General features: G+C 57.9%; 2 protein-coding genes across 4 annotated transcripts in view; both read left to right on the top strand.

Annotated features, from left to right (window-relative positions):
- AP2M1 (adaptor related protein complex 2 subunit mu 1) overlaps nucleotides 1-3,556 on the top strand; it is a 28,511-nt gene extending 24,955 nt beyond the window's left edge. For both annotated transcript variants that reach the window (XM_062006086.1, XM_062006084.1), the window contains exons 7-11: nucleotides 483-602; nucleotides 1,117-1,252; nucleotides 1,835-1,932; nucleotides 2,065-2,176; nucleotides 2,456-3,556. In XM_062006086.1, coding sequence (XP_061862070.1) covers nucleotides 483-602; nucleotides 1,117-1,252; nucleotides 1,835-1,932; nucleotides 2,065-2,176; nucleotides 2,456-2,590 — 601 coding nt within the window. In that variant the 3' untranslated portion in view covers nucleotides 2,591-3,556. The remainder of the gene's footprint in view (nucleotides 1-482; nucleotides 603-1,116; nucleotides 1,253-1,834; nucleotides 1,933-2,064; nucleotides 2,177-2,455) is intronic.
- A 734-nt stretch (nucleotides 3,557-4,290) lies between these two features.
- Nucleotides 4,291-15,835, top strand: ABCF3 (ATP binding cassette subfamily F member 3). Of its 2 annotated transcripts, XM_062005536.1 has the most exons (21): nucleotides 4,291-4,530; nucleotides 4,691-4,838; nucleotides 4,920-4,999; nucleotides 5,351-5,406; nucleotides 7,118-7,215; nucleotides 7,332-7,454; nucleotides 8,201-8,467; nucleotides 8,626-8,706; nucleotides 9,354-9,413; nucleotides 9,723-9,779; nucleotides 9,992-10,014; nucleotides 10,622-10,677; nucleotides 10,826-11,026; nucleotides 11,177-11,253; nucleotides 11,448-11,492; nucleotides 11,849-11,981; nucleotides 12,736-12,824; nucleotides 13,009-13,100; nucleotides 13,614-13,746; nucleotides 14,074-14,161; nucleotides 14,944-15,835. In XM_062005536.1, the coding sequence occupies exons 1-21, from the start codon at nucleotides 4,458-4,460 to the stop codon at nucleotides 15,100-15,102; spliced, it is 2,139 nt and encodes a 712-aa protein (XP_061861520.1). In that variant the 5' UTR covers nucleotides 4,291-4,457; the 3' UTR covers nucleotides 15,103-15,835. The 2 variants fall into 2 exon arrangements, with proteins under 2 accessions (XP_061861520.1, XP_061861521.1); XM_062005537.1 differs by lacking the exon at nucleotides 9,354-9,413.
- The last annotated feature ends 26 nt before the right edge of the window (nucleotides 15,836-15,861 follow it).

Raw genomic sequence — 15,861 nt, 5'->3', positions numbered from 1 at the left:
AAATGAACAGCTGGCAAGAGACTTCTGAAGAGGAGGCCCCCAAACCTGGCATCTGCTGGCTGTGTGGCAGTGGGATAGCTTTGTGGGCAGGAAAGTGTCTTCTCTCCTTTGAACTGTGCTGTGAGGAGACTTGGGCTAGCAGAATTGCCTTTGCAGTAGCGAGGTGCTGCTGGCAGGCAGGCCCAAGCATCGTGTCGCTGGCTGTGACAGAGGGATGCTCCTCTAATCTCTCTTCTCTTTGGGGAGAGGAGGGAGAGATTTTTTTTCAAACCAGCTTCTTGAAATAACGATTTGTGTGGTGGCAAAACAAAGTCTGAGCCCAGAGGTTGCTGCTCCCTAAACCTCTCCCTGCCTCCCCATTCCCTGGACACCTGCGATGGCAACATGCTCTGTAGAGTAGTTCCTGCCTGGGCAGCCTTGGACAGCGCCAGGATCCCAGGGCTGCAGCTGGCGCTTGTTTAACCATGTCTCGTGTTTTTTAGCGGCAAACAGTCGATCGCCATCGATGACTGCACCTTCCACCAGTGCGTGAGGCTCAGCAAGTTTGATTCCGAGAGGAGCATCAGCTTCATTCCACCTGATGGAGAGTTTGAGCTCATGAGGTACTGTGCTGGGGGATGAGCAGGCTGCTGCTGGCATCTGCTGCTGCTGCAGTAGTGTCACTGCTCTTGGGCAGGCTTGCAGCCCTCGGGCACCCAACGAACAAGCAGTTGTCACCTTTCCAGAGTGGAGTCTGCAGGATGTCCTACAAATCCTACTGTTAGAAATGTGGTAGAAGCCCAGCTGCGTGGTTTTCTTTGTCACATCCATAGGGTTGGGTGTGGGTTTCCTTACCCTTTAGCTCGCTCTGTCTGGGTTTTTTAGTGCCTAAAACTGGTGTCCTTGAACAGGGCCTTGGCAGGAACCAGATATAAAACCTGGGTCTCAAGAAACCATCACTTCCCTATGACAGCACAGATCTTACTGCTGCATCCTTCTGGGATGGCTCCCTTTCTGGCCACTGTTTGTAAGCTGTTGCCAGCATGCAGAGGCTCCTTCTTTAGGAAAGTGGTACGATTTGAGACTGTGAGGGAGTTAACTCCTCCTCAGAGCTGGCTGTTGCTTCCCTTCCTGCAGATACCGCACCACTAAGGACATCATCCTTCCCTTCCGTGTCATCCCCCTGGTGCGGGAGGTGGGTCGGACCAAGCTGGAAGTGAAAGTGGTGATCAAATCAAATTTCAAACCTTCTTTGCTGGCCCAGAAGATAGAGGTAAGATAATAAAAACCTATGGTCTCTAGTGGCAGGGAGGTGGAAGTTGTTTTCAGTTGCACAGCCACCTTGGCAACTGAAAGCAACTGTTCACTTCATGTCTTGGCCACTGTGAAGGGTTTGAATTGTCCTGTCTGCATGACCTGACAGTATGTCAGCCAGCAGGCTATGAGGTGTGTAAGAGAGTCTAGGGGTGGCTTTGCAGCTTAGTCCCCTTCTGGAAAAGGCTTATTGCTGCCTTAAGGCTGGGCTCTCTAGAGCCTGGTGCAAGCAGACCTCTCAGACTGGTCTGGCATTCCTCCTGAGTTCATCTGCCAACTCTAGGCAGGTTTCCTGCAGCCTGGGGTGACATGTCCTGTTCCTCACCGACTGTTGTGGATGTGAAAATGTGTTTGAGCCTTTACTTCAAAGCAAGAAACCAGAGAGCTAGGCTAGAATGCCTTTTGGTAACTGATGTTCTCTGGGCCCTGAGATGGGAGGGAAAAGGCCAAGGGATCCAGGGCAAGTGTTCTTCCCCTGAGACTACCCAGAGTGCCCAGGCTGTGGCCTCCTTCCCCCTGCTCACCAGACTCTGCCCTCCAGGTCCGGATCCCAACACCCCTCAACACCAGTGGAGTGCAAGTCATCTGTATGAAAGGGAAGGCAAAATACAAGGCCAGTGAGAATGCCATTGTCTGGAAGTAAGTGAGGGTGTTGAGTCTGGGGTGCTGCAGGAGGCAGAGTGGGCTCAGGGCTCCTCTCTGCCCTGAGCACATGTAGCAAAGGGGAGAATGAACTTGGGCACCTTCTCACTTCTGGGCTGTGTCTGACAGGATAAAACGCATGGCTGGCATGAAGGAATCCCAGATCAGCGCGGAGATTGAGCTGCTGCCCACCAACGACAAGAAGAAGTGGGCTCGGCCCCCCATCTCCATGAACTTTGAGGTGAGTCCCTGTCTGCCAGGCAGGGTGCAGGTAACTGTAGAGAAGCTTTGTTGCCCGCCTGCCCTCACTGGAACTGCACAGTTTGAATGATCCTTGTCCCAAGCTGACGTGTGACTCTTCCGTTCCCTTTGCCACCTGGCTGCCCTTGTGTTGGGAAAAGCCCAGAGCCTGTCACCGTGTGTGTAGGGAACAGTAGCCCAGAGTTCCTCTGGCATTTGTGCATATGGAGAGCATCTTACCCCTCTGTTCCAACTCTGCTGCTTTTCCCTTTCTCTGCAGGTCCCATTTGCACCCTCTGGGCTGAAGGTGCGCTACCTGAAAGTCTTTGAGCCAAAGCTGAACTACAGTGACCACGATGTGATAAAATGGGTGAGGTACATCGGCAGGAGCGGGATCTATGAGACCAGATGCTAGCCCCAGCGGGCTGGCGGGCTCCCTCTTCTCCAAGCCATCCTCCGCCTCTCCTCAGTCTTCAACTACATTCAGAGAAAACATCTGCCTGGCCCCTGTATGCAGAGTGAAAGGCCCTGTGGCTCAGCTCGGGAGCAGACTCGCCTGCCTGTGCTCAGTTACCACCCACGCTGCAGATGAAGTTGGGAGCCCCGTCGCGCGCAGGGGTGCAGTCAGCCTCCTGCTCCCCGTCCCAGGGTGGGGAAGGGCTAGTCTAACTCCCATCCTCTCGTGATCTTTCTAGGGAACGTCCACCATTAAACTCCTCTTCTGTTGGTGTCTCACTACTTGCATCATATCCTAGTATTTTGGAAGTTCTTGTGCATATGTACTCTTAGAATAGACCTAAACATAGACTGGACAAATCTGAGTTGAAGTTACCCTGGCTTCTGTACTAGCTATTGCTGTTGTGGTAGATGTTGCTGGCCAGTCCGAGATGCCTGGGGTGGTGAGTTGGTCGGGCCTCCACCAGAGCAGATGGTGGGGCTCACCAGATCTCACCACCTATTTCTTGCAAAATCGTCAGTATAGAGTCCTGCCGTGGGAAGGTTTGTGACCAAAAAGGATGAGGGTTTAGGCTCTTTGCTGGTGTGTATGTGGGTGGCGCAGCATTCCGGGTCCTTGGAGCACTTACCCCCACCCACTGCTGGCTTGAGCCAGTCTGTCCTTTCCAAACCGGTTGGAAACATGGCCCCTGTGTCCCAGGGAGTGCGGGTCAGCTGAGCTCTGTCAGGATGTGCACAGGGTCTGTCCTCGGGGAATCTAAAATGCCCCTGCCCCAGCCTGCCCTCTCCACACTTCCACCCAACGCTTCTGGGCCATAGGAACGCTGCTGCTACCCACAACCCTGCTTCTGGTAGTGTGGTCTCCATTTTGTACACTTCGTGATTTGTCCAGCTCTGACTCTAATAAAGTATGTAGAACGGAGAAGGCTCCCTGTGCTGCTGTTGGACTTGGGCTGTGTTCTGGGCCTGTGCCGAGCATCTGGGGGCTGCCTGGGGCTGAGCAGCCGAGAACAAGTGCTGTGTTTGTTTCCAGCAGCTGCTGCAGCTCCCTGGGGAAAGGAGGATGCTGTGGGGACTGGCTCCCCAGTACCTGCAGCTGGGCTGTCTTGATCCTGCTTTCTCTGCAGGTATCCTGGCTTTTCTGCCTAACCCTTGCCTAAGCTGAGCTTTGGTGGCTCTTTGCAGCAGCTGGAGAAAAGGACTGTTTTGCCTGTTGCCTTTTGGAGGCAATGCAGCTGAAGGGTGCCAGGTCTAGGACCTGCAATGTGAGCAGCACTGGGCGTTCTATTAGGGTAAGACAGCCCCAGCACCCGAGAAGAAAAACCCTTGAAGATCTATTTTTAGAAAGCTTCGACAACCCAAACCCCACACCCGCTCTCGGAGCTGTCAAAAAGTTTCCGCGCTGCATTTACACCCGAGTTACAGGGTTACCGCGATTGGTCAGCGATTAGCATACGATTATAATAACGGTTTACGTTATGATTTGCTACCTGGGCGCTGCCACGTGCCGCGGCGAGCGGCCCCACCGGGGCAACGGCCCCTACCGGGGCCGTTGCCCCGGGGGGGGCCGCTCGCCGCGGCACGTGGCAGCGCCGTCCCCGGTCCCGCACTGCGCACGCGCTGCCCCCGCCCCGCTCCGTCCCGGCCCCGTCCTGCGCTTCCCGGCGGTCCCCTCGCGTATGGCGGCCTCCCGCCTCCTTCCCGGCAGCCCCGTCCTTCCGTGCCTCGGCTCCCACCGGGCTCGCTGAGGCTCGGCGACAGCAGCGGTCCCCCGCACCGCGGGTGCCGGGGGTGGGGAGGGGGCAGCGCTTTTACACGCCTCCGATATGGCTTCCTGCGCCGACATCCTCCGCAGCGAATTCCCGGACTTGGACGGCGAAGTCTTCGCTTACGTGACGGGTGAGAGGGGCTTTCGCCCTTCCCGGTCGGCTCGGCAGCGCGATGTCGCGATAGCCTTCCCGCTGTCGCGATAGGCGGCCGCGCCCGGGTGTCGGCTGGGTGTTGGGGGGCGGGAGGGTGCCCCCTGTCGGTGAGCGCGACCGGCGGCGTGTGCCCGCAGGGATCCTGCACGGCAGCGGGGCCGACTTCGAGTCGGTGGACGAGCTGGTGGAGGCGGTGGGAGAGCTGCTGCGGGAGGTGTCGCAGGACGCCAAGGACGACGGCGCCATCCGGGAGATCTGCCAGCGCCTCTTCAACACCCTCCAGCTGTAAGGGTCGCCCCCCTCAAGCCTTCCTCACCCTTCTCACCCCCATCCCCTCACCCTCCTCCTCCTCCTCCTCTCTTGCAGGGAGGAGGGCCAAGCCCAGCGCTGCAGCCAGGTGCTGCTGGACGCCCCGATCCAGCTCTCCCAGATCACCGATGGATACAGTGAGTAGAGGCTGTGGGGAACCCCTGCACACGCCTGTCACCCGCACAGCTCCTGCCCCGCCATCGCCAGGGCGCCACAAGGGCAGACCTGGGGCATTGAGCCTGCACACGCCTGCCCTTGGGGACCGTGGCCCCTGTGCATCTCGGGCTCCCCCTCGCAGATGCAGCCCCTCTTTCTCTTCCTACTGCTGGGCTGTGGCTGCCTGCAGGGTGAGCTGGGGTGGAAGGAGATGAGCCACTCTCTGGTCCCTTCATCCTCCTGGGAGAGGGAACAGCAGTGCCTGGTCACAGGCAGCACTCTGTGGAGCTCCCCTGGAGCACATCCTCACCAGCCCGACCGTCTCCTTACAGCTGATGCCAGCGTGGACCTGCTGCCGGGGCTGTTGCTGAAGAGAGGCCAGACCTCGGTAAGTGAAGGGGCTGTGCCTTCATTCCTAAACCAGCAGGCCCAGTGGGAGCAGAAGATGCGTGGGGCTGCAGCCTCCTGCCCTGCTCTGCTCACCTGCCCCTCAGAGAGCAGAGGACAGGCACCCAGCCTGGTCAGAGGCGCAGCTGCAGGGCGACTGCTCCTCCTTCCCAGGTTCTCTGTGGGTTGGGAAACTCTTGACCTTGGTCTGGTAAAGAGGCTCAACAGGAGTGAGCAGCTCTGTTTTGCCACAATGTAATGAGCTTCAAAGCCTGGTTGGTACAGTGGTTGGTGGTGCTCAGACCACAGCTTCTCTGACTTTCATGGGGACCTTTGGCTTCTACAGCACAACCTTCCATTGAGAAACAGGATGTACCAGGATGACATCTTGCCATATTCAGTGAGAGAGAAAATCCTGGCTAAAGGCTGGAGGTTGGGATGTTTCAGATGGGGAGATAGCAGGGAGCAGCTCTTTTCCAGAGAGCTGCTGCAGGGAGGTCATAAGCCCAGCTTTAGCAGTGGCTGTGGGTTGTGGTGACAGGAGAAAGAGGAGCGTGAGCAGAGAAGTGTGGAAGCAGTTATGGCCCAAGGAGGAAAGGGGAACACCTTTACCTTTATGACTGCTCAGGAGCAACTTGGCTTGCTCCCTGCTTTGGCTGTGCCCAAATTTGAGTACAGGGGAGGAGTGGTTGTGCACTGCAAAGTGAGGACAGCGGTTGCTGTACAGGCTGGGCAGTCTCTGCCAGGCTGGTCTCTTGTGGAGCCCTCCCTTCCTGGGGTAACATTGAGGGTCAGAACTCCTCACTTGGAGGCCGAGACCTAATGTGTTCCCTGCATGTCTGAATGGGCGTCTTAAGTGAAAGCTGACAGCTGTTGCTGGGTTTTGGCACTGGAGATGCTGCTGGGTTCACTCTCTGGCTCTCCTGTCCACAACTTGGACAGAAAACTTGGAGACAATTCAGGGGAAGCCTGGGGAGGCCTCCCAAGTTTTGGAGGACATGTCTTACAGGGAGATCAAGGGAGTTTACAGAGTGACTCGACCTGTCTGTGGGTATGCAGTCACAGCTCCAGTGACAAGACACCCTTCAGTCTGGTGTGCAGGTCTGTAACGTGCTCCGGTGCCTGCAGAGTTGCCTAGAAATATCCCAAAGTGTTCTCGATGAGAAACAAAGATTTGACTTGACACAGGGGTAAGCTGGGGTGGGCTGAGAGCCTGCCCTAGACCAAAGGCCAGGTTAAAGAAAACACTTGTCTCCTCCTTGCCTTCAGGTTTAGTTAAATGCATTTTGTCCGTGTTGTGGTTGATCTGCTGTGTAAGCCGAGTTTGTTCTGGGCTGGCTCCAGTGTAACGTGTCGGGAAGGGAAGCGCCACGTGGGCCGGGGCCAGGGAGGGTGCAGGGGTAGCTGGTTGCTGCTGTTGAGGGACTTGGTTGATCAAGGTCCCTGGGATGACAGACACTGCCCGTTTGTTAGGGTCAACTGAACTCTCAGCCTGGCTGAGGCTGAACTGTTGTGGATGAGCTGCTGATTTAGGAGTTCATTCCTGAAGTGATTTCCTGGCCTGATTGGCTTCCTCAAAATGCACTCGAATCTGTCCCAGTTCCCCTGCCCTACCTCCCTCCCTTCCAGACATTGATCTCTTTTCTCCTGGAGTTGGGCTTTTGGGACTTTTCCTGAAGATCCTCCTTTAAACTCGCTGCTTTGTGCCCCAGATGGTGAATGCCAAGAAACTGGAGAAGGCAGAAGCCAGGCTGAAAGCCAAGCAGGATAAGAGGATGGAGCGGGATTCCTTGAAGTCATCTGGCCCTCTGTGAGTATGGAAGGTGCCTCAAACGTCCCTGTCTCATCTTGCTGAGCATGGCTGGGATCTGGCTGTACCAGAGCTTTTCTCTTGAGCCCCCTTCTCTGTTTTCTGGGTGCCTGCAGGGTCCTTGAGGAGGCATCTGCCAGCCAAGCTGCCAGCAAGAAGGAGACTCGCATGGAGTCATCAGGCAAGAACAAGTCGTATGATGTGCGCATCGAGAACTTCGATGTGTCCTTCGGTGAGCGGTGAGTGCACGGGGAAAGTGGGACACAACCCCCTGGAGTTTTGGGCCATGGGGCATTGAGACTGGATTGGAGAGTGGCTGGGAAATTACAGAGGCTACAGGAAAGGTCTGAGGGCAAGGTGGGTGTCTGACTCAGTTGGCTTTCATACAGTCACAGAGTCGTGGGGACTGGAAGAGAGGGACCTCTAGAGCTCATCCAGCCCAACCCCCTGCTAAAGCAGGTTCTCCTCAGTCAGGTCACACAGGAACGTGTCCAGGTGGGTTTGGAAACCCCCAGAGAAGGAGCCTCCACACCCTCCCTGGGCAGCCTGTGCCAGGGCTCCCTCATTTCAGCAGCAAAGAAGTTTTTCCTTGTTTAGGTGGAACTTTTTGTGTTCCAGCTCATGCCCATTACCCCTTGTCCTGTCACTGGGCACTGCAGAAAAAAGTGTCACCCCATCCTCCTGACACCCACCCTTTAGGTACTTGTCAGTGTTGATGAGGTCTCCCCCAGGTTCCACAGCCTTTCCTCATAAGAAGGGTGCTCCAATCCCCTGATCATCTTTGGAGCCCTGCACTGGCCTCTCTCTAAGGAGTTGCCTGTCCCTCTTGAGCTGGGGAGCCCAGAACTGGCTGCTCTGGGCAGGAGCAGTTAGTGATGGCTGCTTGGCTCCAGCACAGCCCGAGATACGCTGGGGGCAGGTGACAGCCGGTTCTCCCCGTCCATGGGGCATTCTGAGCGGGTACCAGCCCGTCCTCTTGCTTTAGCGTCCTGCTGGCGGGAGCAGACCTGAACCTGGCGTTCGGCCGGCGCTACGGGCTGGTGGGCAGGAACGGGCTGGGGAAGACCACGCTGCTGAAGATGGTGGCCAGCCGGAGCCTGCGCATCCCCGCGCACATCAGCATCCTGCACGTGGAGCAGGAGGTGGCGGGGGACGAGACGCCGGCGCTGCAGAGCGTGCTGGAGTGCGACACGGCGCGCGAGGCCCTGCTGCGCGAGGAGAGGCAGCTGGCGGCCCGGCTCAGCAACGGCAGGTGAGGCGCTGAGCGCCAGGGCTCCTCTGGGGCCTCTCCCTTCAGAGCAAGGGCTCTGGCAGAGCTGGGCTGCGTCGTGCCTGCTTTAGTCCTGCCTCCCCCCGCGCTCAAAGCCGGACCCTGCGCCATCCCACACACCCCTCTTTGTCCTGCGCCAGGGGAGAAGGGACAGAAGGTGCCAGGCTGTCGGAGATCTACGCAAAGCTGGAGGAGATTGAGGCAGACAAGGCCCCAGCAAGGTGAGACTGCCCTGTGGGCTCTCCTGTCTGTTGGCATGGCTCGAGTTGGGCAGCGATATGTGGCGTGGAAGATGGTACTGTGACCCTGTGATCCAGCATGTGGGTACGAAGGACTTTCCCTGCTGCTCTTGCCTCCTCCTGCCACAGCTCTGCTGGGTTAGGAGCAGTAAGGCTTCCTCTTAAAACTGGAGGGATGCTTTTTTGCCTCAAATGGCTTGCACTGTTGCTGCTGCTCCTCTTGGCCCTCCCTAGGTTCCTGGTGTCTGGGGCATGTTTCTGGGATGGTGGTGGCCGGGACTCTCTTCCTGGCCAAAATGCTGAAAACTTCTTGCAAACCTCCTGGGGCTCCCTGTGGATGCTGTGCCCAGCTGGCTGCATCTCCCAGCCAAGCACTGCTCTTGGGTGTGCAGGGAACACTTCCTGCACCAGAACAGCTTTAAACCGTGCAGCAGACCCTTGGTGGCTGTGGGTCCGAGACCTCGGGCTGTGGGGATGCCATGGGGTGCTGTAGGGATGCCACGGGGTGCTGTGGGGATGCCATGGGATGCTGTGGGGATGCCATGGGGTGCTGTAGGGATGCCATGGGGTGCTGTGGGGATGCCATGGGATGCTGTAGCTGCATTCCAGTTCTCTCCCCTTTCCCCCAGGGCGTCCGTCATTCTCGCTGGGCTGGGCTTTAATGCAAAGATGCAACAACAGACAACCAAGTAAGTCTCCAAGCTCTGGGCATGGGACAGAAATGGGTCTGGGGAGATGTTGTTCCTTAGAAAACCCCCAGGCAAAAGAGAGCCCTGTGGGAGAGTGAGGGCTTATTATTGCCCATTTGATGTGGTCTCCTGCCCTGGGGGTGCCAACCCACCTGCTTGCTGGGCTGTGGATCTTGCCCTGTACCCAAGATCTCCTCAGGGATAAGCTGTCTCTGGGTGACAGCAGAGCTGGAAGGGCTGCAGGGAGCCTGGCAAGTAGGCAAAGGCAGCGGTGTTCTGTGTTAACTCTGCAACCTCTTCTCTCCTCAGAGAGTTTTCCGGAGGCTGGAGGATGAGATTGGCCTTAGCCAGAGCCCTGTTTGCCAGGTTGGTGTCCTGATCTTCATACCATGGGCTTAGCTCTCCTTGCTGGGAGGTGCAGGGATGCTGCCTGGGGGTCCTCTTGACTCAGGCTTTCAGGGTGGGGAGCACTGGAGGTGTCACAGCTCTTTGTGTATAGCGAAACATATTTGTGTATAGCTTTGCACTGTCTCTCCACTCATTTTTCCCTTCTGATACCTGTGTCTTGTTCCATCTAGGCCAGATCTCCTTCTGCTGGATGGTAAGTCGATACTGCAAGTCCCCTCTGACACCACTGCTGGGCCTGCCCGTGCCCTTGCCAGGGCTGGGATCATGCCGTGGCCTTTAGCTGCCTGCTCAAAATAGCCCTGTGTGATGGGGCAGGGCTGACAGGGCTGCTGGTGCCTCCCTGGCACGGGGGGCAGGGCTGCTGATGCCTCCCTGGCATGGCAGGCAGGGCTGGCAGTGCTGCTGGTGCCTCCCTGGCATGGCAGGCAGGGCTGCTGATGCCTCCCTGGCACGGCAGGCAGGGCTGGCAGTGCTGCAGGCAGTCTGCTGGAGCGGCTGTTTTCACTGTGCTCAGCAGAGCCCTGCCCTGTGCCCCAGCCGGGTGGTCTGCGTGCCATCCTGCCCCAAGCTGTCCCTGTCACACGCCCCGGCTGCCAGCCCTTCAGCGCAGGGGCTGACCCTGTGGCCAGGAGGTGCCCAGCTTGGCGGGGGGATCTGGGTGAGATGCTGCTGCTGTGTGTTGGGGTCTGGGTACTGGTGTGGAATGCGAGGAGTGTCCCTGTTGAGCCTCGGCCCCTGTGCCCACACCCCATCAAACCCATGAGCCCTCCTGACCTTTGTGCCTCTTTCCCTTCCCTCAGAGCCAACAAACATGCTGGACGTGAGGGCTATTTTGTGGCTGGAGACCTACCTGCAGGTAGGAAGCGGCAGGAGGCCCTGAGACAGAGTGAGAGCTAGGGATGGAGACATCCCTCAGGCTCGTGTCTCACCTCACTGGGCAGTGGGACCGAGCACTGGGCTCTGGCTTGATGGTGCTCAGGCCTCCCTCTCGCTGTCTCCTCCAGACCTGGCAGTCGACCATCCTCGTGGTGTCCCACGACAGGAACTTCCTGAACGCGGTGGCCACGGACATCATCCACCTGCACTCGCAGCGCCTGGACACCTACCGCGGGGACTTCGAGAACTTCATGAAGATCAAGGAGGAGCGGCTGAAGAACCAGCAGCGGGAGTATGAAGCGCAGCAGCAGTACCGAGAGCACATCCAGGTACTGGGAGAAGCCGGTAATGCCGGGGCACACTTCTGCCAGCCTCGTCCCTTCCTTCTAGACGCAGGGATGTGGCTGCGTTGCTGCAGGAGGTTTGGCATCAGAGGCTGAAGGGGACCTTGGGCTCTCTGATGCTTTTCTCTCTTGTAGGTTTTCATCGACCGCTTTCGCTACAATGCCAACCGGGCATCCCAAGTGCAGAGCAAGCTCAAGCTGCTGGAGAAGCTGTGAGTGCCTGTCCTGCTTCTCTCTGGAGGTGGGGAAGGCACAGAGGTTCCCAGGCTGCCTGGGAGATCCAGGGGTAGTTTGGGCTTTGGCTAGAATGAAGTGTCGCAGAGCTGGAGACTCTTCCTGGGTTTCTGGTGTGGGAACCAGATGCCCAATGCAAGGCACTTTAGTTATGTGTCTCCTCTTCTTGCAGGCCAGAGCTGAAACCCGTGGACAAGGAGTCTGAGGTGATCATGAAGTAAGTGTCTCCTGAGCCTTTGTTTGAAGGGTGCTTGGCTCTGTTTGCGACATGAGCTCCTCCTGGGTCCTGTCCCGACTGGGACAACCAACCCTTCCTGCAGGAGAGCCTTACTCTGACAGGGGGCCCAGACAGGCCCCTGTGACCAGTCCAGGTTCCTTTTTGGGACCAAGGCTCTAGATCCATGCCCCCTTATTGTGACCATCCTTCCTGGAGGCCCTGCGTGGTAGGGAAGCCTTCCTTGCCACCTGGAGGGCTTCAGAGGAGCAGGGAGTTGGTGCCTCTGGGAGTTGGTGTTGCTGGGAGCAGGGTCTCTGAAGTTTCTGGCCATCCCTCATCTCTTCCTGCCCTCCCAGGTTCCCTGATGGCTTTGAGAAGTTCTCCCCCCCAATCCTGCAGCTGGATGAAGTAGACTTCTATTATGACCCAAGTCACTACATCTTCCGTTCCCTCTCTGTCTCTGCTGACCTCGAGTCCCGCATCTGTGTGGTACGTGGGCCTGTGGACTAACACGGAGGCCCCTGCTCAGAGCAGGGACAGCTTTCATGTCAGGTCAGGTTGCTCAGGTCCTTACTCAGTTGAATTCTGGGAATTGTAGAGGCACTTTGGTTGGAAAACACCTTTAAGATCATCAGCCCCGACCACTCCCCTCACACTGCCATCACTAACCCATGTCCCTCAGCACCTCATCTCTGCATCTTTTGAATATCTCCAGGGACAGGGACTCCACCTCCCTGGGCAGCCTGGGACTGTGTTTAGATCTCCAGTGAGGACTCTTTCTCCCATTCCTCTGAGTCCCAGTGCAGCTTTTGATCATATTAATTTTGAGGAACATTGGAACGTTTTTCCTAACACCAGTTAGATTTTGTGGCTTGTGACCCTTCCCTTCATCCTTCCACAGGCGCCTCAGAGAAGAGACCCTGGGTCCATCTTCTCTGTAACTTGCCATTAGCTAAGGGCAGCAATGTGTGCTGGGGCTCCTGCCACATGGGATGGGGCAGCAGAGATGCTGTGTGCTTGCAGACGAGGCTGGGGAGGAAACATCCCCTGGCATGGCTGCCTGTGCCGCTCATCAGTGGTAGAAGTGCAGCTTCCAGGCAGCTGGAGTTGCTGGTTAGACTCTCACCTTGCCCTGCTCTGCTGTGGGATCATCCAAGAGAGATGAAATTCCCTGATCACTGTGCCCCTCTCCAAAGCACCTTCCTGGGTTTCACACTCTCCAATGCTGCTGCTGCTTCTCTAGGTTGGAGAAAACGGAGCTGGCAAGTCGACCATGCTAAAGATCTTAATGGGAGAGCTGGCACCAGTCAGAGGGATCAGACATGCTCACAGGTACCTGGTTGGAAGGGCTGAGGGACTGGGAGGAATGGTGCAGCTGGAAGGCTGCTGGGCTGCTCAGGTGGTGGGAGTGAGCCCTGCACACCCATGCACAAGCCATCCTTCTTGTAGCTGCAGTTGTGAGCACCGTGGTTGCAGGGCCTGGTACCAGCTCCTCATCTCTCTTCTCACTCTGCAGAAACCTAAAGATCGGTTATTTCAGCCAGCACCATGTGGATCAACTGGACTTGAACATCAGTGCTGTAGAGTTACTGGCAAGGAAGTTCCCAGGTGAGTTTTGGAGATCTCAGGAGATCTGGGCCACTGAGGTCTCCTTTGGAGCAGCACTGATGTGTCCCCTGGCCCTGGGCAGAAGGCTCTGTCATGTCAGTGCTTAAGGGACGCCACTTGCTCTGGGTTAACTCCCCACCCCGGCTGTGAGAAGCAGGGGAAGCTGGCTGGCTGCAGGCCTCAGGCCTCCGGGACAGAGGAGCCACTTTCCTGCTGGGCACAGGATGAGTGCCAGCATCCTCTTCCCCAGCCACCAGAACTCTCATCTCCCTTCTCCACCACTGGACCTTGCGGTGCCAGTGCCGGGGAACCGGGAGCAGCGTCTCTGGGAGCCAGTCACCAGCCCACAGCCCCCGCTTATGTCTGTCGGGTTTTCCCTGCAAACCTCCTGCTTGGCAGGGAATTGCCTGGCAGTGGCTACTGAATTCTCTCCCTTGCCGTGCCAGCCTGGCACAGACTGCCCAGCCTCATGATCACCCGTGTGCCATAGCCGTGTCGTGACACATCCCGCAGGGAAGACGGAGGAGGAGTACCGGCACCAGCTGGGCAGCTACGGCGTGTCGGGGGAGCTGGCCGTGCGGCCCGTGGCCAGCCTGTCTGGAGGCCAGAAGAGTCGTGTGGCCTTCGCCCAGATGACAATGTCCTGGTAATTCTCTCCCAGGTGCTGTTTGGTTTTGTCTGGCTCCATCCCTGGAGCCTTCCCCAGGACAACGGTGGGCACCCGCAGACTTTCCGCTGCCCCGTCCTTGGGACTTTGGTGGGGAGGGAGGTTGTCACTGTGGGGATCTGTGTGGAAGGAAGGAGGGGGCTTCTCCCCCTGCTTTGGGCTCACAGGGATAAGAGGAGATGCTGCTCTGGGAGCCAGGCCCGTGTCAGTGGCTGTGGCTGAAGCAGCAGTGTGGTGGAGGTTGCTGGGGTATGGGCGCAGCCCAGGCCTGTTCCAGCACATGCTCAGGGCTGCCTTCTCTTCCAGCCCAAACTTCTACATCCTGGATGAGCCAACAAACCACCTGGACATGGAGACCATCGAGGCACTGGCAAAGGCACTGAATAAGTTCCGGGTAAGGTTCCCTTGGCAAGATCTCCTGTTTTTCTGACGCTTCCTGCAGCCTCCAGCTCAAGTTACCTGGTATCTCAGCCAGAGGTGGCTGGTTGAATACCAGTGGGGGCTTCTCCAGGACAGAATTTGGGAAGTTGGTGACATTTCTGCCTTAGTTGTCCATCCTGGTGGTTTGTCTCACTGGCTTTGGCTACGAGTGGCTGGGAGAGGCAGCAGCAGCCCATAGAGCACCTTGTGCCCCATCTTGAGCAGTCACTTACACCCCATGACTTCTCAGGTGCTGCATGCAGCACTCAGCCCTGCCTCAGGGCCACGCCACGTTTCACAGCTGATGTCCAAAGACTCAGCCTCCAGATACCGCTGCGATCAGCCTGGTTCCTGCTGTTTCACGGTTGCTCACGTTGGGGCAGTTTTCCTGTCAGAAGCTTAACTGGGGTTGCTTGGGGCCTTGCCTGGACGCCTTTTGACTGTCAGTGGCTCTACCTGGAATCTCCATCCTCGAAGTTGTGGGAGACATGGAGAGCCAGGTACAGACCCTGCGCTTGCCTTCCGAGAGGAGAGGCTAAATACGGTACTGCTGCGTGAGCTGCCTCCAAAGGTGATCTGTCTGGCCTCCTGAAGGAAGGAAAGGCTGGGACTAGGTCCCTGCCTGTGAAACTTCAGTTTCTCCTGGAGCAGATGGAAACTTGAGGGCCTATGTCCAGGGGTACAGGACAGGATCTCCATGCCCCCAGCCCTGAGCCCCCGCTAAGTTCCCTCTCTCCCCTCCTTGTGTGTTGGCAGGGTGGCATAATCCTGGTGTCCCACGACGAGCGCTTCATCCGCCTGGTGTGCCAGGAGCTGTGGGTGTGTGAGAAGGCCACCGTCACCCGCATCGAGGGTGGCTTTGACCAGTACAGAGACATCCTGAAGGAGCAGTTCCGGAAGGAGGGCTTCCTATGAGGGAGGCGGGAGCCGGACTGTGCCGGAGGCGGGAGCGCGGAGCTCAGCCGCCTCGGCCTCCATCCCAACTGTGCCTGGCAGAGTGCCGAGGATGCTTCTGCCCACATGGACCTTCAGCCGTGCCCTCCAGCTGCCCCCTGACCTGCTGTCCGCTCCGGGGGCCGGGCGGGAGGACAGCGAGCAGCAGGAGCCCGGCACTGTGTGTGGCCCAGGGCCTCTGCTGCTGGCCAGGGCTGTGCCCGCTGCCGGGCACGCTGGAGCGACTGTGCCTGGAGCTAGTGCTCTGCCACGACGAGGGAAGGAGGTGTCCCGACACAGCACCCCCCCTCGTCCTGACACCTCCCCCCTTTAACTCCGTGCTCTGGAGGGCAGGGGAGGAGCTGTTCTCCATGTTTCTTTGCTTCCCTCTCTGCCCCTTTCTTTTTAACTGGCTGAACACTAGTCCGGCTCCATCACATACCATCGTCCCCTCTGCTGCCCTGGAGGGAAATGAGGCCTTTGCTGCTAAAAGTGACCCCCGCCTCTTCCCCCAGCCCCTGGAAGCTGGGGCTCGCTTGGTCTGGAGTGCTGAGGGAGGAAGAGCCTGTCTCTGCCCAGGCCCCACTCCTCTCCCTGCACTGTGCCGGTGCCACCTCACCTCGCTGCCCGCCTTCCCGTGCAAACCGGCCCCGGGGGGCTGCCCAGCACCCCTCCATGCCCGCCTGCACTGAGGTTTGCAGTGTAAATAAACGCAGGACACAGCGGGTGCAGCGCTGGCCT

The sequence above is a fragment of the Colius striatus genome, chromosome 12 (assembly GCF_028858725.1).
Source record: "Colius striatus isolate bColStr4 chromosome 12, bColStr4.1.hap1, whole genome shotgun sequence".
In the NCBI taxonomy this organism is placed as follows: Eukaryota; Metazoa; Chordata; class Aves; order Coliiformes; family Coliidae; genus Colius; species Colius striatus.
This window is presented reverse-complemented; position numbering and strand designations above follow the sequence as displayed.